The sequence below is a fragment of the Gouania willdenowi genome, chromosome 18 (assembly GCF_900634775.1).
Source record: "Gouania willdenowi chromosome 18, fGouWil2.1, whole genome shotgun sequence".
NCBI lineage: Eukaryota > Metazoa > Chordata > Actinopteri > Blenniiformes > Gobiesocidae > Gouania > Gouania willdenowi.
In genome coordinates, this window is record NC_041061.1 from 10,572,442 (window position 1) to 10,598,714 (window position 26,273).

A 26,273-nucleotide genomic window follows, 5' to 3' on the forward strand; every position below is an offset into this window, starting at 1 on the left:
CATCTCAAACACCACTAAATGATTTTAATATTAAATCTGGTGGACATGCTGGGAGCAGGGCGGAGGATGTTTGCCGTTTCTCACAGTGTGATCCCTTTAATAAGACCAGGGTCCACTCACAAGACAATGAACTCCTCATGCTTTCAATTAGTGTGCTCTTATTTTATTGTCATGGACAATAAAGAGAACTGCTGAACAAGACGACTGGAAATGAGTAATGAAAGGCTAATGGTAAAATTGATCCCAGATCTGCTTTCATCTGCAAGAAGGATTTTACTCACCTCTAATTTCACACTTAGAATTTAAATTGCTTCATAATAATCTTGCACATTGTAGGCTGTATATATATATATAGTGTAGTCCCTCATTTATCGCGAATTAGACAGCTTTATTTTTTTACTATTATTATACATGTTTTAAGGCTGTAAAAACACCTGTATTCTGTAATAGTTAAATAATGTCACACAAGTAATAATACAAAAGTAATTAAAGTCAAACAAGAACAAAGACAAACAATGCAATATTGTTTCATTGTCTTGAAAAAAGGATCTTGATGAGAACATTGAGCATGATAAATAGAAATTGCTAATGTATGGTATCATTATGAGATTTGAAGAAGAGTAGTACACAATTTTACGTTCTTCAAAAAAGGTCAGTTTTAAATAAATAGATAAATAACTGTTGCAATGTGGGGGGGGCTGAGACTTTTTCATTTTTTAAAAAGGCGGCGCAGAAGAAAAAGTTTTGGAAATACTGCCTTCCAGCATTCTCCCTATAATAATATTTAATAATAAAATGTACAAACCCATGTGTACAAAGCTACAATTACAACTAATTCAGGCTTTACAGCTACTTGTAGCAAAAATACTGTACACAACAGAACTTGGCCCTTATCAAGAACATTTTCACTATATTCACAGCCCAACCATCAACCTTTTTTCTCTACTTCTTGTTGTTTATTCCCTCAATCAACACGAAAGCCAAAGAAACTGATGTGCTCAAGACTTGACCTTCCATCACACATGTTTCTCTAAACAACAACTAAACCTTAAATCCAACGACTGGACATCTCTCTCAGAGAGGAGTTGCCATAGTAACACAAAATGCAGTGCTTATTGTCCTAACCTTGTTGTCAATGCGTGAGGGGGAAATGCCACTGTGTTGCAGAGGGCTGGAGATGTCGCTGAAGTCATGGGAAAAGTTTTTAATTGGGGATGAAATCCTTCACAGGTTGAGCGTTTCCATTAATTTGTTTTTGTGAAAGCTGTCATGACACAAATGCCCTTTGGAGAGTTGTTTTCTTTCCACAGGAAAAAGATGAAGACATTTGCAGCTACTGTAGCTATTTATATAAAGGATTCTCCACGCGTGCCTTGTGGCACACGTGCCCGCAGACTTTATTTTTCGGCGTCATTACCTTTACACAAGTAGAAATGGCCCTGGGTTTTGGCATGGAGAGGTGGAAGAATCTTGGCTGTTCACACAGAGTGAAATGTTTGCACTTGTTCCCAGAATGCTCTGGTCCACATGAGTGAAGCTGGACCCGAGATACAAAGCAATTACTTCCTCTCTAATGGTTGTGATGATTGGGTTTAGATAAACGACAAGCATCAACAAAACAACTCTAAATCTCACAAATTAACTTCATAGTAACATTAAATTAAAATAATTTGCCGAAGTATTTTATCAGCCATACAAATATTTGGTCAAGTTTTGCAACTGAAGTCACAAACACCAAGGCTGTCCTTCTACCTGAGGAACTTTCTTCTTGAATTTGTTTTTGCAAATTTATTTTATTGTAAATTTATTTATTGGAGGATATGCCCCTTGAGATGGAACATCTCGTTTTCGAGGGGGTCCTCAACTTACATAAAATGACAGATACAGCAGAGCAGACAATACAAAAATTCAATATTTCAAAAATAATAAATACAACAAAATATAGATAAACACACACACATACACACCCACACACACACACAGTATACATTTAACAGTTGCTCAAAACAGTAAATATTTTATACAAAAATAAATAAGTAATAATAGTGACATCATTAATAGTAGCTATCTAATGATAGTAAAAACTTTCATTAGATTAAATGAATAAAAAAGGTTTTGGTTACATAGCCTATAATCAAAAACACTGACAGATATTGATATTGATATTTTGAATTTTTCTATCCACTTCTTCAACTATCCCTGCATGCACAGACTGTTTAGTTAAGTATGTGTTCAGTGTTGAGTAAATTACAAAGTAACTAAGTATAGTAAGTACAAAAAAAAACAACAAAAAAAACCACTTTCAACTTGTGTTCTAATAACCCAATAAACAAAAAACCCAAAAAGGTTCACGACAAAAAAATAAGGGAGAAACAACCACAATTTTTTATTCTGCGTTAATATAAAGAAGAAAGTGCATCTATGTGTAGAGTAGAAAGTACATCTGTGTAGAGTAGAAAGTACGGACTTTTGTAAAGTAGCAAGTACGGCTATTTGTAGAGTAGAAAGTACAGATATCTGTAGTAGGCTTTAGACGATCAGGATTTTTGGGCCTATCACCTGATCAGTGAGTAAAAAAAAAATATCACCAATTCGATCATATGAATTCAGGATGGTTTTTTTTAGGTAGCGACCAAATATCTTTGGTACTACCTGATACAGATTCATTGAAAATCAAACGGTACCATGTTTTGCTACCTAAACGCAGCCTTGTGACTGTGAGGGAGTGGAAGAGTTGAAGAATTTCCATGCCAGACCTGAACATAACATTTGTTTTCAGTCTCTTCAGTATAAGTGAGACTGATAAAACAATGCAATGGGAGCATCTACATAAAGTTTCATCACAACAATGACGTCATTTATCGGATAGGCGAATTAAGACATTACAACCGATCACATTAATTGTGTAAAAAGCAAAATATTGGCTGATCCGATATACAGTTGCCGATCAGATCGGCAGAACTTTTGTAGAGTAGAAAATATCAACATTTGTTGAGTAGAAAGGTGGTAGAACGGTTGTTCGATCCCGGTCTTTGTGTCGAAGTGTCCTTGGGCAAGACACTGAACCCCAAGTTGCTCCCAGTGGTTGACTAACGCCTTGCATGGCAGCTCTGTCCCATTGGTGTGTGAATTTGAGTGGATATGTAAAGCACTTTGTGACCTCTGTCTGTGAAAGGTGCTTTAGAAATAAAACATTACTTACTTATTACTTACGGAGATCAGTAGAGGAGAAAGTATCAACATTTGTAGAGTAGAAAGTATTGACATGTGTAGAGTAGAACGTACCAATATTTCTAGAGTAAAAATTACAGATAATTGTGTAAAAATGTAAGAAGTCTTTTGAAAGTAAAATACGGACACCCAGTAAAACTTGTTTAAGTACAGTTACAAAGCATGTGTACACCATTCCGTGCAATCTCGGGTTATTTTAACTGGCTACATGTACAAAATCAGTAGTCCCAACAGACTAGTACAAAGAACACATCATTCTTACAAACGTTGTGTATTTTATTTTGGTTAGAAATTGGAGCCAAAAACGTTTTTTTTTTTTCCCCCAAAAAGTACAAGTTGAATGGTCCGCAATGATATGATCAGTATTATTTAACATTGCTATCATTTTCTCAGATTACAAAAATTACCACTTTGTTGGTTTGGAAATGTCTTACATCTGTGTAAAACTATGTCAAGATGGCCTTTTACAGCTTAGAGTCCCTCATTATCATTCGCAGCTGCTCTAATTTAGAAAAGACGACTGTAATGAGAGCATGCCAAATCTAAATCTGGAGTTATTCACCGTTACTCACTGGACGATAATTCACTTTCACACCAGCAGCTTGTTTCTGTCTAATGTATTATGCATGTGTGCCCTGTCTTTGGCCATAAGCAACCCCAGAAGCCTCTCATTCACCCAAATAAACAAGCAGACCCACAAACACAATGAATTACTCATGATTCATTAGCAATTAATGGCCCTCGTGCTATGCTTTCATTTCCAATTAGAGGAGCAGAGAGGACTAAATCAGTCAGTAGTGAGGGAGTGAAGTGGTGATGCTTGGTTATGCTGTCTTTTAACTTGCTATCTAAATGAAAGTTTTGGTGAAATCATCTTTCTCATCTTGATATTGTTGCCATGTGTGCCAGGACAGCACCGCTCCCTCGGCCCAAACATTTCCAAAGTGCGGAGCCTGAAGTTGGACAGCAGTATCTGGAGCAATGAACTAGTGCAGGTAATTTTGACATGTGGGTCGTTCGTGGTGGAGTTCAGTCTTTTTTTTTAAAGCATATACCAACGTAAGTCGGAACTCGTCTGCCAAACTGACCTGTTGTTTGCTTTTTACCTTTCACTCAAAATCTTCCTCTCATCGATGTTTTCCGACATTTCTGAACTTCACAGCTCTTCTTGGCGATTGGGAACAAGAACGCCAACCATTTCTGGGCTGCTAATCTCCCCTTGGAGGAGGACATCTTCAGTGGAGCGTCTGCTGAACAACGCGCCACGTTTATTCGCAGGAAATACAGAGAGCGGAAGTACCGGAAGGTCCTGGAGGACTTTCAAGACCTGGAACAGCTCAACAAGGTACAGACTTGATGCCGAAGATCTTTAGGGAACAAAATCTTGATCTGAGGAAATTTCACCCTGAGTTATCTAGTTTGTCTTATTAGTTCTTGCACTTGCAGCTATCAGCTGGTTCTGCTGGTCTTTCTAACTTTTTTCCTTGTGGTGCATGAAGTCTGGTTTCCCTCTTCAGCCTGAAAACATAGATGTTTGATATAAACCATTAGGATTAAAGTGAAAAGCATCTGCTCGGACCCTTGCAATTTATGTGCAAATAGAAAATAAAAAAACATGTCTGTCTGGTATTTTCTCTCTCGCGTTGTCCTCCACCAATCTGGATTCAGGTCGCGAGAGCAGAGAGACATAGTCTTTCTAGTATGTTGGAGGTCAAGAAAGGCATCCAGGAGGCATCCTTACAAGATGTCTAGACCCCCTTAACTGGCTTCTTTCGACTTGGAGTAGCAACAGTCCAAAGCTCATGGTCGTAGATGAAAGTTGGAATTGTGATAAACTGATGAACAGAGAGCCTCTAGGTTGTTGATGATTGTACTCAAGCAAAGTCTTCTATCCACGATCAGTTTTTTAAAGAGTGACTCAATCCTGAGGTTTTGGCTGATGTGCTTCTAGGCTGGAAATTAAAAAAAATTACCTTGTCTCTCTAAAGAACCTACTTAATACGCACTGTGCTTCTCTCAACCCAACTTGCTTACTTAGGGGCGGGGCTTATAGAGATGGTTCGTAACAAAAACGTCTCAAACCACTATTCTCAGCCAATTGCAAAATTTGATTGTAATAGCGGGTTTTAACCCATAGAGGGCAGCCACTCTGACATCAACAAAATACGTCAAATTGAAATACTTAGGCTAAAATTTCAAGCGCTGGACCAGGATCAGTCTACTTCTGGGTATGAAGTAGCATTGGTTTTGGGGGTTCAGTTACACTTCATTTTATATTTAGTTTATATTTTTCCAGTGTCCACATGCCTCCAAGCCATTTCTGTGTTTTTGTAACAACTGAGCCAGAAGAAAGCAACACTACTTCAAGGTTAATCTCCAATCCTGCATATCTGTCCCATTAATCTCAAGTATATTTCTTTAGCTCCAAAGCTTTACGTGTTGAGGTTTAATGCGTCTGCAGAAACCGACCGGCTTCCTGCGGTTTGCCATTTTCGAACCTGGTTCTTAAGAAGAAAAAGGGGGGAAAGCGGTTTCTACCTGCATCAGCATTTACTCAGTGCATTGTTTTTTCTGCATCGGCGGAGAGGAATGGAAATATGTCGCAAAGAGAGAATGAGGCGAGAAAGCAACTAAGAGGCGCACCAGCGAGCTAAGTGGAAAAGTGGATTAGGATCCACAACAGAAAAGCTTGGGAGTGTTTTCTATAGTGGCCGTTGGTGTGTACATGCGTGTGATTATGAGTGCTGCCCCATTGGAGATGTGTGGATGTGCTGAGTTTGTGGGAGGAGTTTTATTTTATAGGGATGTGTTAAAGTATGATATACAGTATACAGAGAAGGTCTGCCTAGTGGAAATTGTATATGTGCTTTAAACCCCTTGTGTTTTAACTGAGCACGTGGAGGATTTTTAAACATTTGAGCTAATTTACCAGCTTATTTCTTGTAACTTTAGATTGAATAGTATTTAATTTCTGTATTGAATTGCACTTAAATTTGCATGATACATACATGCAGTTGAATCTTTTAGAATATTTACGTTTCCTATGATAAGGTAAACTAATTTTTCTTAATACATTACACTATATTCATGTATTACTTTTGGGTACTATATACATTTATAGATATGCAATATACAAAAAGAAATCATTCATACCATGTTCTACTTATTTTACTACTAGGAGAGCGAAAGCAAAATATAACTCATCAGTAAAAGTTCAAAGATGAGCAATTTTAAATGCTGGGATTTGCCATAAAATGTAATGTATTATATTTGCTGTTTTTAAGCAAACATTTTTCCACAAGTTATCGTAATTTCCGGGCTATAAAGCGCACTGTTTTATTCTCCGCATTACAGTAATTTAGCAATTTTCTAAGAAAAATCCACACAAATGCCACAGCCTAACGTAGGCCGCACCCTATTGGCTGATGAGGGTGCCCTTCAGACAACTCAGCCAATCAGAACGGGCAGGTAGACGGGCTGCTGTACTCAAGTTAGGTTGAGTAGTGAGAAGTCTCCTCCTCACTGCCCCACGTCTACATATCAGTCCATTTACAGCCTTTTATGGTCACTTTTTACTGGAACCAGACTGATACACCACTTCATCCGCTCTTCTTACCGTGAACTACCGCAGAGCGATCACAGCGAGTCAGACTCTGAGTCAGAATGCGGACGCGATCGCTTCTGAACAAATCCAATGTGGTGATTTGGCAACTTCAAGCTGTTGTGCCACTATTACAAACTGGCTGACTTTTACTGTCCGTCCTCCATACGGAAACGTCTCCATCAGCCTCAAAGTCGAGAGCACCGATCAATCCTGAACAAGTGATTTAACAACTTTATGCTTCGTTATCTTTCTATTACAAACTGGCTGCCTTTTGCTTCATCCACGTTGCTGCTGCAGCAGGCTCTCTCGCTCTCTCTCTGACATTTCTCTGCGTCGTTGCTATGACGATGCAGTGTGCATCATGACAAAATGAGTGATCAGAATGATTCAGTGCGAGCAAGAACGATTTAATGTAATCAATTTCATCGTTCCACCTGGTCTAATGTGACGGAGCTCAATTTTGTGGCGGCATGAAGCTTATAAAACCGGGAAAAATCCACAATTTAGCCGCGTCACTGTTTAAGCCGCAGGGTTGAAAGCGTGAGAAAAAAGTAGCGGCTTATAGTCCGGAAATTACGGTAAACAACTTAAGATAAATAGTTAAAGTTAATGTCACATTAAAAGTAGGCTAAATGTGTTTTTTATTTCTCCAAAATTAGGTTTTTCTCTTTGACCAAAAAAAGAGAGAGATATCTTAAAAAAACAATAGAAAATCTTTCTTTTTCTGTGTTCGCATAAACGGTTAAATTAGACGCATCTAATGACAAGGGTAAAACACAGTGAATTCATTTATCATAAAACTGTGAACTACAGTTGCTAATAAAATAAATATGAATATAAATCTTTTAATTTCACTGGATAAAATGTACCATTTTAATAAAATTATTATTATGCTATATCTACTACTATATTGCAATCTTATAAGCTGTAACTGTAAATCAAATAAAATGAATAAACTGAAACTGGTCAAAATGGGCTCCAAAGTTTTGATCGGACATTTATAGTCTTTGATGTGCGCACGCTCGCTGAATCATTAAACATTTCACAAAACCTTTCCACGTATTCACTTCAAGTAATAATCTGAAGTTTATTCAAAAAACGTTGTTATTCTTTTTTTAACTCAGCCATGAGCAGTGACTCTAATCTCACCGGACATGTTGTTTGTCCGTTTGGCGTCTTATTCACTTCCCGTGACACAAAGTGTGAATATTAAACAACAAAAGCTATATAAAACCTCCTCAGGGACTCTCCACAGCAGCAAAGACAACGATGGCAGCAGTTTCCTTGTTGACAGTTAGCAGTTTTGAACTTCTTTGAAGCTCAAGGGTCACAAAAGTAGCAGCGAGCTGTCCTTTGTTTTAACGTGTCATTTCAGGTAACGAGAGACGGCTGGTGACGTGTCGTATACGTGACAAATTCAATATGCTAATGTACATTATCTTTGCACTGCCTTGCTATTTTTATTCCTGCATCCTCACATTCTGTGAGTCCAATGGCTCCCTCATTAGAAGCCGAAATCCCAATGACCTCCAACAAGTCCCAGCAGAACATCTGACTTAGAGGAGGAGAGGTTTCAAAGCACACACACGCGTACACACACACACACACACACACGGTCCTTTGTGGATACAGTAATTGCTCTGACACAGAAGGTCATTTTCAGACATGATACTAAATAAGGCCAGGTTGCATGGGACTATTAAGGCATAATCTGACCTGGTCTTGTGTGTGCATGGAAAACACTCATTCAGAGAAGAGTGAAAACCCTCTGTCGTGACCTGTATTTTATTTCCCATTAATGAAAATCAATCTGGTTTTCCAGAAACTGAGCACAGAAAAGGAAAATTGAGAAATCTCTCCAGCTGGAAAACACACACGTGCTTTAACATCTCTATCCGAGCGCAGGTCTTTAGTGAGGGGCTGTGGGTTTTATTGACAGACGTGTGCGTGAGTGTGTGTGTGTGTATGCACAGAACTGGAGTGCCTCGCTCTAAAACCGGATATTGCCTGTTTGTGGCCAAATCGATGCCGCCTCGCCGACTGGGCCCAGGTTTTGGATGAAAGCAGGGAAAAAAAATAAATCCTCTGTTGATCCACATTGTTGCGGGTCATCGTGCACAATGTCACATCAACTGGATGAACAAATAGAAAGAGACAGAAAAATGTTTTCTCCAGTCAGACTTTACTCCCCGCCCCCCGCCTCGCCATTCTCCCTCCCCCGCCCCGAGACATCACGCGAAAAAAAAAAAAAAAAAAAAAAACCGAGGCTTTTAACAACGTCTGCAGCGCTAAACATGGCATTATGCCTACTTTGACTTTTAAAGAAGTATAAATCAAGACTGGTACAAAGTTAGCTTGACAAATAATTTCCTTTAACCTTCAAACGAATGCATTACTGAACAAAAATATTCCGTCTGCATTTAATTCAAAAACATTGTTTTTTCAGGCTTAACACAAAGAAACAGAGCGAGACTTACTTTACTTATTCATCTGCTGTGTGGGCGGCAGTGCTTCCAACAGGCTGATAATAAAGTTTGTGCACAGGTATATATGAGCTGCCTTTGATTGGCAGCTGTCGCAGCACGTCACAGTCTGCTGTGGCAACTGTTTACTCACCCATCGCGCCAAACTTTCCTTCCCTCCATGATGTGATGGCATGAAATGTTGTCTTCCAGGTGGAGCTCCAAGTTTGTATCTTATTCTTGAATCTCGTGAAAGGAAAGCAGAGTCACAAGCATTTTAGTTTGTTGAATTGAACTAATTATTTGCAAATCCAAAGCCCCTAAAGTCACATGAATATTTATATATATATATATTTTCAATCAATAAAAACCTTCTACGTGAGTACCTACAGAGATGATTTTACTGATGCCGGTGTTGCATCTTAATCTGTTACCCATCAGATTCCGTGACAGCCGGTGCTGAAATGTCACGAGTCGACATGAACACAGGCCACATTTCAATGGGACTGACTCTATATTTATGCGCTCACGCAAGACTTAATACGAGCTCTTCTATCCTGTTTACGAGCACGCAGTAGCAAAGTTTTCCGTGAGAACCTAAAGGTTGGACAGTGTGTGCTCTCGTGAAAACATTTACGTCAGCATGAAAAACCTATTTAATGAGAAAACATGAATCTGTTCCTACTTAATCGTGATTCATTGCGGCTTGTGAATTGTTGAACAACATACGTATTTAGATGTGTTAAGGTGAACTCTGTCATCGCAATTGTTTTTGCAACAAAAAATACTGAAAAATAAATGTGTGAACAATGGAGACGTCAAATGTCAAAAATAATACTTCACTTAAAAAACAACAACAACAAATACCCAGATAGTCAATTAGAATAAAGTGCCCAAACAATTTAATTAAAGGGTTATGAATTGTCAATATGGGAGAACTGTTGAATAAACATTTATTCACTCTTTTACATTCAGCTGCTCAGGCACAGCACATTATTGGAGAAAAGAGCAGTTCTCTTTTTCTAAATTACTAATAAGGTTATTAATACGACTAATACTAATAGTAATAATATTGTGCTACTATTCCTGTTATTACTCACAGTCTGGGAAAGTTGTGCACAGGCTTCTTCATAATGATGCTTTGTAAAAGTAAATTAATGTAAAAAAAAAAAAAAATCCGGTGGTTATCACTTAAAGGCAGGGTAGGTAATTTTAGAAAACTGGCATGATTTTGAAAGTAGCATCCACCGAGTGCTGCGCTTTTACCCGCCCCCTCTCCTCTGTGCGCCCTTTAAAGTCACGTCCCTCACTCACATGCATGAGCGCCGGTGCTCCAGAAGCGGACCTAAGCTCATCGCGTGTATTGTGTAGAAACTTCGTCTCATGTCTCATTCAGCGTAAAGTAAACACTAAACGCTATTATTTCATACAGTATGTTAAAAAAAAAAAGTGACTAAAAACTCAGTTTTAACTCTGTCACCAGTGACGCGCTTGTGGGCTCGTGCACGCAAGGGGTCGAGAACAAGCAGAGAGATGGGGAGATGTGATTGGTTATTAAAAAACGAACCGTGCTTATTCATTGGTCGAAGTTATTACAGGTTTACAGCTGCTACAGATGACAGATTTTCTTCATTCCTTTTTCCAGAGCACATAAGACCTTAATTTCTGTCGGGACATAAAGACATTTTCAACCAAAAACTTAAAAAGTGTATCTGGAGGAAATTACCTACCCTAGCTTTAATTCTTGTTAATTTTGAATTGCTAAAAACGATGTCCCTTTCCTCTGCCTTCCTGTTTTTGTAAGTCGTTATGATCTTCCATAAAGTTCTTTTAAAAAGCGATCAATATTTTTTCGTAACAAATTAATGCAGAAAAAAAAAAAAATGGGGATAATGCAATAATAATCATAGCACTATTTTACTTGGTTTTTTTTTATTTTTTTAATGGAATTATTTCTGCTATTCTCTTCATGCAAATGGTTAGTTTCATTCCCACTATGGCTCATTTACCCTCTTCACTTTTGCTATATTTCCTTTTTAAACACAGATTAGAGCCTTAATGATTCCCTGAGGGAGCATTAAAGTTTGATCATATTTTAAATTCTCCATTGTGATCAGAGAGAGGAATATGAAACTCTACATTCCTTTTCCGATACCTTGATGGACCCTTTGTCCTCTAACGGTCGGTTTCCTTGACACAGTTCAGAGAGAAGCTTTTACATTAAGAGAATTGATCATCTCTGCATTGCCACCAATTTTCACAGCCTTATTGTGGAGGATTTGTAAGAAGTTTTCAACCCTGCGGAGATACTTAGAGCCTCAATAAGTGACTTACTGATTCCATTACTTCTTGATAATATTGAAAGAAACTCTGGAGTTTGATCTTCAAACATTTTCAACATTCATTACGAATAAATGTGGCAACATGACTTCAAAGCTTTCATGGTAAACCAAACCACTCTTGAGATGTGCTTTTGTGTGTGTGTGTGTGTGTTTTGGTCGTCCTGCAGGCTTTGTGTGCCGCCGTAGTGTCACCAGAGGTGCTGCAGACCGTGACACTGGTGTTTAGTGGAGCTAATGTGATGTGTGCTACTGGAGACCCGACCTATTCCACCCCGTACCTCCTGGCCCAACATGCTGGACAGAAGCTGCAAATGGAGTTTCTGCACCAGAACAAACTGTCAGGTGAGCAACTTTAGTTGCACACTGTAATAACTCGTGCAGTGGGACATTTAGGTTTGTTGTGAAATGTGTAAAGTGATAACTATTGTGTTTTCATGTATTTAAATGAATACATTGGGAAAAAGCAACGCACCAGCATGAAGTCATGCCTGGAGAAACACTGAGGTTTACATAGGAGCTTTAATTCCTCTTTAATTCAGAATAAAAATTAAATCCTCTTTAAACTGACCTTGTAAGCACTTCATTCCTAATGTAAATTTAATTCTGAATCACACGCACACACACACACGTACACGGCTGACGCACACGCATCAGCCGTGTGTTAGAGCAGTGGTTCTCAACTGGTCTCACCCTGCGACCCAATTTTGCCACCGTCATTAAATCACGACCCACTTTTTTTTATTTTTTTTATTAACAATTCAACCAATCAAATTTAATCTTAATAATCCATAGAATCTTTTTTTTTTCCAACATAAATCTATATACAACAGGCCTGTAAAAATAAAAGTTTATTTCAAAATAAAAGTCAAGTCCAACCCAACCTGAGAGACTTTAAATATTTATTTATTTTTGACCAGCTGTCCGTGACCCACCCAGTACAGGTCCCCGACCCATCAGTTGAGAATCACTGCGTTAGAGTGCCGGGATGTACATGCTTAACGCACACAGAGCCGTTTAGAGAGAGAGTTGCGACTTTGGTGTTTTATATTTCGTGGTACTTCCGGGGTCCCTTCTTTTTTCTCTCAACAACCTGTGACGGATTATGTGCATGCACATGTGTGAGAGAGAGAGAGAGAACAGGTAGCGACAGGTAGCGAATCTTTCACACAAACACACACGCGTGCGGTTCACCCAAAGCGAGCAAAAAGTGAAGCCCACAGCAGAGTGTTGGCGCTCTGCCAGCCTGGACTCCAGGGCCCTCAACACACATAAGGTATTTACAGTATGATGAAAATATACTAAATGAATAAAATAAAACAAAAAAAACTAAATATTTATACAAAAAGTACACAAAACAACAACAAAAATGCACAAACATTATACAAAAAGGCTCCAAAAACATACAAAATGACTCCCAAAAACATATATTACAGAAAAAAAACACCAAACAACAACAAAATAATGAAAATGAGTCAAAATATACAAAACTAAATGTTTATACAAAAAAATACCCAAACTAACAACAGAAATGCACAAAACTATGCCAAAAAAGATACAAAAATACACAAAATGACTCCAGAATCACACTACAATGGCAATAATAAACAATAATTATACAAAAAATGCACAAAAAGACAACTGAAAGATACAAAAACATATTTAGTGGCTCCAAAAAACATTAATTACAGAGAAAATACACCAAACAAAAAAAATAACAACCTACACATTTATCATGTGCATGTCCCATAGAATTAAACTAGGGAAACTGCACACGCTATTTCACTTTGCACCCACAAATAAACCCCTTTATAACACTACAGAGTATGTACACCTCTTTGTACATCCAACCTTCAAACACATACTCATTTGGCCATAATTGACAACTTTACTTAAGCTCCTCCCACTATATGAATACATACTTCAGACAGTCACTGTACTAGTTATTCTAAATGCTGACAATGTTCATGATGTGACTCTCAGATCAGACAATCACATTGTTGTGGCGCCCGCTGTGATAAAAGTTACATCTTTGATGTAGGCATTGGCGAATACTGGCCGCAGATCAAGAAATCCATTGTTTTTGTATTTTGTGTGCTTACACAACTTATCAACACTTCTTTATGTCTGGTTTTATATCAATTCACAAATGACAAAAAAGCCTGAAACAATTTGTGTTGTCAAACATGAACCCAAGGCCCTCTTAGTTGTGTTCAGTGCATTAGGTTTGATACTTTTTTTTCTTACCTTTGCTTGTGCTTGTGTGCAACACTGGTCCTGTTGCATGTGACCTCAATTTATAAAACACACATAGACACGATTTGGTTCAGCAACAGAGAATGTGCTGAGCTAAAAAAAAAAAAAAAAGAACTACAACACTGAATTATAAAATGTCATGCTTTGTTCTCACGGGATTGTTTACGAAGACGTTCTCACAAAATGTGTGAAAAGCCCTTTAAATCCTTCCAAATTAGGCTTTTTACAACCATCGTCGCCACATATACAGTATTCGTTCCATTGTCTTAGTGTCTCAGTGTTTTGTGTTTAAAACTCACACTCACTGCTGTGCTGCCACATTCATGAAAAGCACAGCGAGAGTTTTTCTTGCAATGAATGGAAAACGAAGGCAGGAAAAACCCACTTTAAAAAAGCAAAAATAAAAAATAGCGAGTTATGAGTTGAGTAGTTGGCTTTTTCTTTCTGTGGCGCCATTTCTCGTGCTTTCGTTCTACTAGTGCCGTGTTTCGAGTAGTTCGGCCTCGGATGTGCTTGTGCTCTGCCGTGTGTCCACGTGAATGTGTGAGACTAAAAGTCCAGGGGGGCGACTTTCCCAGAATTTGTTTTACATAATGTATGCGGTGCAACCGTGTACTGAGCCTGTTATGGAGTCTCTAATTGCTAGCACAGGTCACCTGGTCACCATGGTAATGGCCATTACTCGTGGGATGCTCTGCCAAACATGCACAAAGCCCGAGTAGGACGCACACATTTGCTCATTATCGTTAGCCGACAACAATGAACCCAACCACACACATGGACGTCCAACTAAACCGGCGTAGCTATTAAAGAAGTGCCACGGCGAGGTCACACGTCTTTCCCTTAGATTCAGGAAGTGAAACCCTTAAAAATGTGTTAACCCAGGGTCAGATAGCTTCTCATATTTGAACATCTGTGCACATGTGGCAGCAATGACCTGCATTGTTTTCTTCATATCCTGAGAAACCACGCCGGCGTTCCGTGAAATAGTTATTTCTTACACTTCTGCAGTGTTGTGATTTATTCTCATAGAAACATGTTATTTTTAGTTGTTTTTTTTTTTTTTTTAAAGTGCCAATAACTAGACTAAGACTAATTAAAAATAAATACATGGAAAACTATCAACTCAAAACATATTGGTATTTTCGTCTACTAATGAATACGAAACTATAGTTTTGGAACGAAATTCAATAAGAACTCATGGGAATCTTAATCATTGATCACTTCAAATCTGTCTGTGTTTTTACAAATATTAATACCATCCCATATCAGGTTGATAAATGGCATTTGAATCTTTAAAAAAAAAAAAGCTTAATATAATTTACCATAGCTGACTAAAACTAGGCTATAAATATAGATTTTGACAAACTAAAATTAAATTGCATTACTGTATTAGATTAGATTATTCTTCTTTCTGCTCCCTTTCATTCAAGACTTGGGTACATTTGCGTTTCCATTGAATTATTTTGCTTTTAATAAATCAATGAAAAAAAAAAAAAAAAAAAAAAATTCTGTGATCATTAACTCAAGGATTTTATATACCATGGCAACAAATGTGTGTGTAAAACAAGTGCCATCAGAAGAGATGGCAATGGCATCATTTAATACATGGCAAATACCGTATGTACAGTCTTTGAGTCCTTTATTGTGAAAATAAAACTGATTTTTTTTTTTTTTTTTTGCAATCACAGAAAAGATGCAATTCAACAAACCTTAATAGTACTTCTGCATCACTTTTAACATGACTTTACATCTTACTAATTGTTAGTCATTTTAAAACATGTTTTGCAGTAATTCAGCAGCGTTGCTACATACAGCTTTTGACTTCTGCGAAGAAAAGGGAAAAGATGAGCTAAAACAATTACAAAACTGACTTTTTGTGTTATTGTTTTCTAAATGAATTCTGTTCACCCTCCATGATAACAAGAAACGTACATTTTTAGATAAACTGAAGTGTTTTTACTAGGGATGTAATGATTCATTCAACTCCCGATACGACTCGATTCATGATACTGGGTTCACGATACGATTCTCTCACAATTTATTTTACAAAACGGGACTGTAGACAAATGATGACTGAAAAATGTTCTTTTATATTTTGGGGGAAAAATACTGTACTATGTTCCTTTTATTTTTCATTGTCGAAAGAATCCCTTGATAAACTATTCAAAACAATGCAATTTAACTAAAAATAAATCTTGAATGAAATAAATAAAGGAATAATACAAATCAAGAAGAAGCCAATAATTGAAATTCTGGCTCTATAGTAAACAATGCAAAACTACATAATAGTTCCTTTTCTTTTAAATGTATTTTGTGTCTTAACAATTGGACTTAAAAAAAACAAAACAGTCTGCCTGTATTTACGTCAGATATTTGTTTAGACCAGCAGAGGGCGCTCGTAACCCAGTGGTCGGTTGGCATGCAGATATTATTGCAGTGAAGAAGAGATGCTACGCTAGCAGACAGAGCTAATAGAAAAACATGACTTTTACAGATATTCACGTAATATTACAGATATTCTTTTGGCGTTAAAGGGGTAAGGAATCATTTATGAACATGTTTAAGAGTAGTAGTCGGCCAGAAAGAAAGTAGTAGCAGATTCCGCCCGCCGCCTCAGCATTTGGACAAGAGAAGGATTAATATAGCGCCCTCTGCTGTTTAAAAAAAAAGACTGCAATTCAATTTTCAGCGCATCGATGTGAACCGTGATACCTATGAATCGATTTTTAACTGACTTACAATTAATTGTTACGTCCCTAGTTTTTACTTAATTAAACCTTGATTTCTTGTGTTTCTTCTCCAAACAAGGAGGATAGTGATCACCTCACTCCGCCAGGCATTCATTTCATGTAAACACCAAAATAAACATCTGCCATTGTGTTGCCACAACTTTCAGTCTTTGAAAACGCCAGAAATGTGTTGGGAAGTCACTTTGGCAGAGTTTTTGGGGGCAAATGCAACAAATATTGGTAAAAATGAAGTAAAAACACTTTCATGCATTCGCCTACGGGACTCCATATCCCACAATGCAATGCACAAAGCTTTTCCCACTGTCACGTAGAGAGTTTAGATCAAAACAAACTTTTGAGCGGCAATTTCTAGCTTTTACATTTATTTGTGACTAAATTCTGGGATATATATATCTATGAGGCCTACACTATGTCTTTATTTGTTCAAAGATTATCGTCTGCAGCAGCTTTAACAGTGAGAAAGTGACTTTTATGTCTCCCACTCGGTCCCTTTAGGAAATAATTTAGTGCTATTTGTAGATTTGAGAGTAATTTTCAGAATAAACAAGCCTTAAACAAAACATAAGGTTTTTTTAAATTAAAAAATTACATAGTTTTGAATCTAATTCAGATTTTTTCTTTCAGCATATCCCACACAGCGGTCTAAAAACTGTGAAAAGGTGTGAAGTTGCACTTTTTTAATCTGCTAACAAAGCACTTTAATTATTTAAAAGGTGTGATTACATAATGCATTAGCTTTTATTATGTTAATGTAAAAACTGCATGAATAATAAAGTTTACACAACTGAAAATAAGCACATTTGTAGTTATAATATGCAAAGAAAGAAAGTCTAAAACAGACAATAGTGTGTCTTTTTTCTCCTCTATGATCTTTTCTTTTGGAAAGATGAACAAGTGCAGCTCTGAAAAGATGCAGATATCCCACAGCACACTGTCCACATTGACGTTCTCACGCCGTAGGACACGTTGTCGCATCCAAACAGAGCCGCTGGAAAGTGGCGTGTGCATTGTTTTCTGTGCGTGAGGCCCCCCGAGTTTGTCGACCGACGGGAGGAGAATTTGATTAAACGAACGTTGAACTTTTCAGTTGGTGTGTCCAGCGTTGTGTCTGTCAGAATCCGGGTACGTGTGCGTACTCTGGTGACATCACTGTCCCTACTGTTCTACAGCATGATGTTGACAAAGGGAAGATAGAGAGGAACAAACACAGGCCTTGTGCCAATGTTGAGGACAACATCAGTTCAGAGTTGCTTTATTGTTTAAAAGTCCTCAGCTTTGGTCAATGTTAACCCTCGTCAATGGATAATCTCAACCTTAAGGTCAATTTGAGCCCATTTTTGCTTATTTTTATCCTTTTTCTGCAACTACACAAAACTTGCCATATTGCCTACTTTTTAAATGATATTACCCCAACCCCTCCCCCATCTCCCCCATTTCTGCCACCTTTAAGCCAATATTGACACTGAATACTGGCTATCAAGGTGATCAGAAAAAAAACTTACATTTCTATACTTTTTTTAAAATGTTCAGTGTAATATTTTGAATAAAATACATCCAAGAAATAAAGGTTTCCCATTTTTTGGGTGAAGACCACATCAGATGTGTAGAAATGGGCAACTTTTATGACAGTAAGGACCACAAATATGTGACACACTATCAAATGTCATGTCAGCAGTGAGAATAATGACCAATCTGAATGTTATGTTTAAGTTGTCATTTTGTATTATGTGTCATGTGCCATTTTTGTACTGTTTTGTGTTTTAGCTTTTTAAAAACTGTTTTTTTGTAGATTCTCCCATTTTTTTGTTAATTTTCTGTATTTGTGGAGTAATATTGTGTATTTTTTTTGTCATTTGGTGTGTAATGAGTCATTATTTGTTTTGTTTTTTTGTCATTTTCTGATATGATTTTGTTATTTTAGTTTTTTCAAGTTGTCTTATGTGTGTTTGGTGTAGTTTTGTCTTTCTATTAACATTTTGTGGACTTTTGTGTAATTTTGACATTTTTTGTGGACTTTTTGTGTTTTTCTTTTTGTGTGTTGTTTTTATATTGTGTGTTTTGGAGCAGTTTTGTGCATTAGACCGAGGTTATCTGCTCTATGGGTGCTCTTTTTTTTCTGTTGAGTACACATGATTATTGCCAACAGCTTAACTTACCAGTGTGCATCTCATTAGAATAAACTGTGACAAAGTCTTTTTTTTTTTCTCCTCCAAATCACAACAAAACAATGAGAAAAGTTGAATACAGCGATAAACAATCAGATACCCCCCAAAGACTTCCCACCCACAACAAACTCACAATCTAAATTGGGCTAGCGCCGAGTGCAGAAAACAATGGCTCGGCTTCGCTCCACTGAGTGGACTGCACTCCCCAGTTGGTGTAAGTCAGTAAAAATAGGACAAGACCCTCCCTTTTTCTATTTCCCCTGGTTAAAATCAATGAAAGACAACTCGGAACTCTCTGTTCCACTGTTTATTCCCTCTACAGCAGCTCATTTGTAGCTCCAGTGTTAGGACGTCCACTGATAGCAGAGCGTGGCTACATCATTAGCTTAAGCACGCCTCACCCAACCTGCTAGCCCCATTGCACCTTGGGACGCTGCGGGATTTCACTATGTTTACTGGAATTCAGAGGTGACAAGTAACAAAGTACAAATAATAGCAGTTTTTTTCTGGTATCCATAGCTTACTTGAGTATTTATTTTTTAATTTTTACTCCTTAATTTTTGAAACGTTTTACTCCTTACATTTTAAAATTGAGCTGGTTGCTTTTAAGGTCTTTGAAGATGATGTCACAGCGTAAAAAGATGCAACATTTTGGTAGTTTGAGCTTTTTTCCTGTTAGGAAGGTCCCTTAGTTTTATAGTTAACATTTTCAAGTTTTTTAAATTAAATTTTTTTTTTAATTTATTTATTTTGTTTTATCTTAAAACATTTTATTTACACGTTATATCTATAATAAATGCTATATTATCCAGGTGTTCATAAAGGGTAACAGATTTTAATGTATTTAATTTGTAACAATGAACAACTGAATTCAAGACTTTTTTCCACTGTGAATACAATAGCACAGACATAGGCAACTGGGGGACCGGGGCCCACATGTGTCCCTCGGTCTTGATTTATGCGGCCCCCAAAGTAAACGTACAAAATGACAGAAAAATACACAAAACAAAAAATACAAACAATTACAACACTGCAGAAAAATACAGTAAAAGACAAGAGAAAAACACAGAAAATACTCCAAAAACGCACAAAACTACTCCAAAAATGAACAAAATGACAATGGTAGTACACAAAATTGCTCAGAAAAATATACAAAAACATAAAAAATGACTCTGCAAACCCACACGACCAACAAGCAGGCAAAACGATGGCGGCCATCTTGGATCTTTGCTCCGAGCACAATTTCCGGTATTTTAAGATATTGAATTCCATGATCCCGAAAACCTATAATTTTCCACTGAGATCATGCTTCAGTGCCAAATAGAACCCAAGTTATGACAAAATATCCAAATTGGCAAAACGTACGGTGGACATCTTGGATTTCTTGATTTTGAGTGTGAACCATTGGTTTGCTTGTGTAGATCCCAGTGTTCATGCTTTGTTCCAGAAGTGAACATCTTTTTGACATATCTGTCACTCTATTGGCAATAAAGCTAATTAACTAGCATAAATCAGACTATGGTTGGTAAAAGTCATAGTGTCGGCCTGTGTTTAGTGCTGTTAGCTGCTTTATTGTCAGGTGTTAGCGTTTAGCACTGTTTAAGCATCAATCACCAGAATTTCTTTAATCACATGACACAGACGAGCGTTTTGGTTGCAATAACACACGTCTTGAGACTCGTCCCCACTGTGCCTTTTTCCTCCGGTCCCCATTAAGCTGGAAAGACAAGCTGGTAATTGGTTCGCAGATGTTGCAGGTGTGCCGAATGAGCGACTGAGCTCCACATGCCAGTTGGGCTTGTTGCCAGTTTTTGGCCCCGTGCTTGTTTTTGAACTGAAACCAGTGCTAAACGTCAATGGCTCAAAGACATAATGGTGATTATGCAAAGAGATACTGCTGAAGTTGTTTATAACATATCAAGTTAGTGAATAGAGAGCACGGGTGGGCCACAAAAATTATAAACGTCTGATCCAAGGGCCACATTTAGCAATGTTCATGTCAGCATTTAGAATGATGCCCAATCTAAAAGAACAGAATGTTTCTGTGTGTTTACTTTTCTATTATTTGTGTAGTCGTTGTGCATTGTTTTTTGAGCTAATTGGTGTATTATTATTATTATTTTTTTTTTTTTTCATTTGACATTGTTATTATTTGTGTGTATTTTTTGTTGTCTTGTGCAGCTTTTGTTTGATTTTTTTGTATTTTTTAAACTATTTTTGTGAAATGGGTTTTATGTTGTTTTTTGTAATTTTCTAAGTTATTTTTTTATATAATTTTGTGGGTTTTTATTATCATTTTGTTTACTTCTGTCATTTTTGTGCATTTCTAGTTATCTTGTCTGTTTTTTGTTTTTTTTTTTGGGTTACTTTTGTGTATTTTTGTTGGCATTTTTAAAAATGTTTTTGACATTTTTTTGTCCTTCATACATTTATGTACATTTTGAGTCATTTTGTGTATTTTTGTTGTCTTTTTATTTATTTTTGTTATTTTTCAATTAGTATTTCTGTATGTTTTAATATTATTGAGTGGTTCAGTGTACTTCTGTTATTTTTGTTGTCATGAGTGTATAAATCTGTATTTTTTTATGTTTTTGAAACCTTTTGTGTATTTTTGTTGTAATTTAGCACAATTATCTGTTTATTTTTTGTCCTTTTAGTTGTCTCGTCTGTTTTTTGGTGAATTTTTTTTATATTTCGTTGTCATTTTATATATGTTTTTGCTATTTTTTGGGTCCTTCAGTGTATATTACTGTATTTTTGTGTTTTTGATTCATTTCGTGTATTTTTGTAATCATTTTATATTTTAGTTGTTTTGCGCAATCATTGGTTATTTTTGTGTGCTTTTACTCATATTTTTTCCTGTGTTACGGTTGTCATTTTATATATGTTTTTTGTGATTTATTTTATACTTTTGAATAAAATACAGGCACAGTTTATAAAATGCAGCTTTAAACTATCATTACTTATTTCATATCACACTGATTTGAGTTCTCAGGCCTTTCTGAAGGCAGTGAGTGTCTGTATGTATCACCTCCTCTCTACAGTGTGAGATCACTTTGCAAACAACATTAAAAGTCACAACTTGCCTAATTTATGGAAGCTGTGCAACAAACTACTAAGAAAAGATGCAGCGTTAACAGTTGCTTGTATGCGGAGCCGCTTGATGCAAAGCAGCGCGAGCGTTTCTTTGTCACCGTCGTGTCTTCAGACATAACTGCAATATTTGCTCCCTAAAGGGAACGTCTGGCAGCTTGTTTGGCCCGGGGCATTGGACAGGTTGCACACTGTGAGTGTGTAAGATTCCTAACCTGAAAGCACCTCCCGACAGCGGCTTAAAATGAGTTTTGAGTCATAGCGCAAAGTGCGAAGGTCCTCTGAAAAGCCCAGACAACATGAAGAAGGATTGTATTAAGAGTTTTCTTTGCACACAAGCTGTGGGTGATGCTTTTTCTGTGGCACTTCGAACAACAGATCTTGCATTTAAGCACAGAAAAGGGACAGAGAGAAAACTTAAGAGTTGTGGTTATAAAGCAAGCGAGGTGAATAATTCCGTACATATTCACCTCCCTCCCCCATAGAAAAGTTTCAATGGCGATACTGGCTTGAAGATATTCATATTTAACGTGGATGGTCACGATTTTCTGTAAAAAAAAAAAAAAATCTTCCACCGGGGGAACTATTTACGAGATGCCAAGCTCCATGAAATTCACTTTTTCCTGATGTCTTACAGCGAAAAAACCCCTGCCGGCGATTTCACGCTGAATATCTTAAGCTAATGCCCAAACTGTAAGCAGAACAACGCAAACATGCAAATTGTGTTTGATGACGGTTGTTTCCTTCACCCAGTAGGCCTCTGCCTGACAAAAAACCAAAACAAAACCAAGCCGTACTGCATCGTCGACATCATTCAGCTGACTTTAAAAAGACACTTTGTGGGTTTTTTGGAGGGAAGGAAGTGATATCATTGGCAGCCTGGCATTCTTAACGCCTCACAGTCCCACGTTGCATAAAACAGTTATTCAGCAGGTTTTCTGTGTGGCTAATAAAAAAGGATGAACAATGCTTTTCACACTTCTCCTGTTTAGCCTTTCTGTAACCTTACTGCGTGTGGTTTATGTCAGGTACACTAATGCTGGCTTTAGTTTCCAGTACAATAGTGTAATAGTGTTGTTTAATGATCATCTCACCTTAACCTTTAATATTCAGTTACTTTCCTTCTCTTTTTTTTTAACACCTGGAATTATGGAATACTAATATTTATTCAGTTTGGTAGCTGACCTGGCTTTATTTATCCAGCAACTTTTCCCAAAACAAGTTCCTAGATTTGTAGCTCGCTGCTTTTTTTATTTTTATTTATTTCAGACAAAAGCAAAATAACTCATAAGGACACATTCATTCATCAGTAAATGCTTTGACGCTTTCCTTATGAAAGAACTCATAGGGACACATCAAAGCAATCACCTCTGAGGAAGACTGACAGTTGGCAGTCAAAACATGTCAGGAGACGATAATGAAGTAATCTTTTGTTTTGTAAATGGCCTTTAATTTAATACATCCTCGTAGTGATACGGAAACAAAAACGTATGTTTTCTGTTGTCAAATGATCCCGGTTCAGGTTTGCCAACTTAGCAACTTTGACGCGATATTTAGGCTGCATTCATACCGACGGACCTTAGAACGTTTAAAACCCGCAAGGATTTGTTTGCTCTGATAGTCCTCCACACGCAAACAAAGTCTAGAGCGATTGTTTCTGTCGGTCTTGGAGCATCTCCAATCGAAGTAGAGAGTGATTAGGAATGCTGTGAACACAATGCGTGCTCGGCACGGACAAAAAACAGGAAGTTTTGGTGGTGACGTCAAGTGCACGGCATTGTGGGTGGTCAGGAAGAACCGGAAACATCACAAAACAGGGCATCAAAAGCACGGCAACTTGTTGCTGCTCCATTGCTGAATGTCGTGACAGAACAGGGAGAAGACAGAAGTTTCTGCGCGTTCTTAATTGCATGCTTTGACCTATCATTGAGATTCTCTAGTTCGGGTTTCTGTTTCTCTGCCTAGAGAAGTCGCTACTCTAGTAACGCCGCTTTCAAGTGGTTAGCTCATGCAACTGCACCAGAGGCTGTTTGGAGCGGATCAGAAGTTGCGCTATGAACGCAACCCGAGCCAAACCAAGGTGATAAAATTACCACCTGTCCTCCGTCCATTCGGACCGAGTCTGGTGCTAAACCGGTGTGAAAGCAGCTAGCTACAAACCTAGGAGTTGCTCAATAGATAGAGCCAGGACAACTACCCAGATCCCAGCAAAAGGTCTTTATTTGCTGCAAGAACTCACAATAACAGCTTCTGAAACATCAGAACAAGTATTAACTATTAACAAGTAGAACGATAGTGAATAATATGTGGAGAAAAGCTTCATAAATCAAAATAAAGGGGAAAATCTATCAAAAAAAGGTTGAGTCGGATTCCCACTGTCTTGTCCATGAGACCATCATAAGATCACATTTGATTGGTTTTTATTATACTGTAAAACCACACAACAACATGAGAACCAGACCTGTACAGTTTTTGAACAAAAATGTCAATGTTCTTTAAAAGCATCAGTGTTTATTGCCACTCCCAATGGATTGTATTTAACATTAATTATACACGTCCACTTTATTGGTAATACAGAAAACACAATTGATGTTAACATGCACACAACAAAAAAAAGTGATTGAAAAGTAATTAATTTCATGATTTATAAAGCTTTACTCTAACCATTATTTGGTCATATTTCTTAGATTTACTCTTATGTTGAAACTTTCCTGCTGATTTGTAACAACAGACTTTAGAGGTGATTTCTGTTACTTGGTACATCTATTCAATGATGTAATAAGAAATGAATTATTCTCGTGAAACATATGAATGCACATTTGGATATACTCGTTTAAGTTTGACATAATAGGTCCACAGTCAGAGCAGACATATTGAGAATGGGTTGTGGGCTTGAATTATCTGCCCGTCTTTTTTCTTACTTTGCCCTGAGATGTGTTGCTGGAGAAAGGTTGGAAATGTCACTTCAATTAAAAGCGGTTTTAATTAAAGCCCTTTTACCTTATTTGATGAGAGAGCTGGAGGTAGCGAAGATAAAAATCTGAAAAAAGATATTGAAGAGAAAATTGAACCCCAGAATTGCAGCTAATTGAATTTGAGAACGATAAGGGTGAAGGGGGTGAGGGGGAGCTGTTGAAGCTCGGATAAAAAGGGTGAGTGAGGGTAAAGAGCTGGTGGATAGGAAAAACTTGTAATTTAAATGGACAAAGATTGTAAAAGTGGACTTTTATAGCCACGTTTACAGAAAGGTCCGCTTTGAAAAGGTCTCGGAACAACTTCTCATTGACTTTGCGGGAGAGGAACCATGTGACAAAGTGATGGCCACATCAACAGCTGCTTCTATAATGGTGTTTTCCTCTCTACCTGCAGGAAGAGAAGGGTCTCCTTCACTCATGCCTATAGGAAATACTCTTAATGTGGAGGTCAGAGCTTTGGTTCAATGATAGTAATCATTGAACTGTTAGCATGTCGGCTTCTTGCTTAAGTGCACTTAAGTGACGTAATGGCACTTCAGTCTTGTTGGACAATCCACATTCTTTGGCTGAAGGACGACCTTTTTAACGGTGCATCAATATGAGCAGCAGCAGCAGCAGCTGGTGAGAAAACTCCAATCTGTGATTAATGCTCCCAAATCTAAATTTATTTCCACTTCTGCTAAATTGAAATGTGTTTACTGCGGCATTATGGGATATCAGCCATCCAGACAACATAATGGTTCACATTTACTTTGACTACTGAGTAGTCAACACAATGATTACTAAAATATATGTAGCTGCTGCGCAGCAATGGCCGGGGCCAGGCAGTTTTAGGCAAAAACAAGATAGCAGCTGTTGGTGTTTAAACAGCAGATTTGTCTAAAATACACATATTGCATGAGAACAACATGGAGATATTGGTCGTCTGTTGGTAATGGTTTATTGATGGATGGATGTTGGATGTTTGAAAATGTCATTTTTGCATTGACTCCAACTATTCACATCAAAATGCTATGAAATAATTCAGTTTTGGAGATAAAGTTGTGATATTTTCCAAACATCTACCAAGACTCCTTTTTAAAACGAACATTGAGAATGTGTTTATCAAAAATCTGTAAGTATATTTAATTACTGTTTACAGTGAAATACTTGAAGGCACTGTAGGCTCAACTTTTGATCGATCAAAAAATGTGTGTGGATCGTAGCAAGTTGCTTTCAATTGACCAAAAAATATGGCACGAGATGGTTTTCAAAGGTTTAACAGTTATTTATTTATTTTAAAGACTCAAGAGTGTACAAAAGTGTACATTTTGGTGAAAGTCTCAAATCTGCAACATTTGCTGATTGTTTGTGAATGGAAAGGAGATATGCCCGATGTGCCTGGTTCCATGGTGG

At 37.4% G+C, this 26,273-nt stretch overlaps 1 protein-coding gene across 1 annotated transcript in view; it reads left to right on the forward strand.

The window, feature by feature from the left end:
- The window catches only part of arap2 (ArfGAP with RhoGAP domain, ankyrin repeat and PH domain 2), a 168,139-nt gene that overhangs the window by 66,075 nt on the left and 75,791 nt on the right, over nucleotides 1–26,273 (forward strand). Inside the window, exons 12-14 of the mRNA XM_028475240.1 lie at nucleotides 4,141–4,226; nucleotides 4,394–4,576; nucleotides 11,807–11,981. Coding sequence (XP_028331041.1) covers nucleotides 4,141–4,226; nucleotides 4,394–4,576; nucleotides 11,807–11,981 — 444 coding nt within the window. The remainder of the gene's footprint in view (nucleotides 1–4,140; nucleotides 4,227–4,393; nucleotides 4,577–11,806; nucleotides 11,982–26,273) is intronic.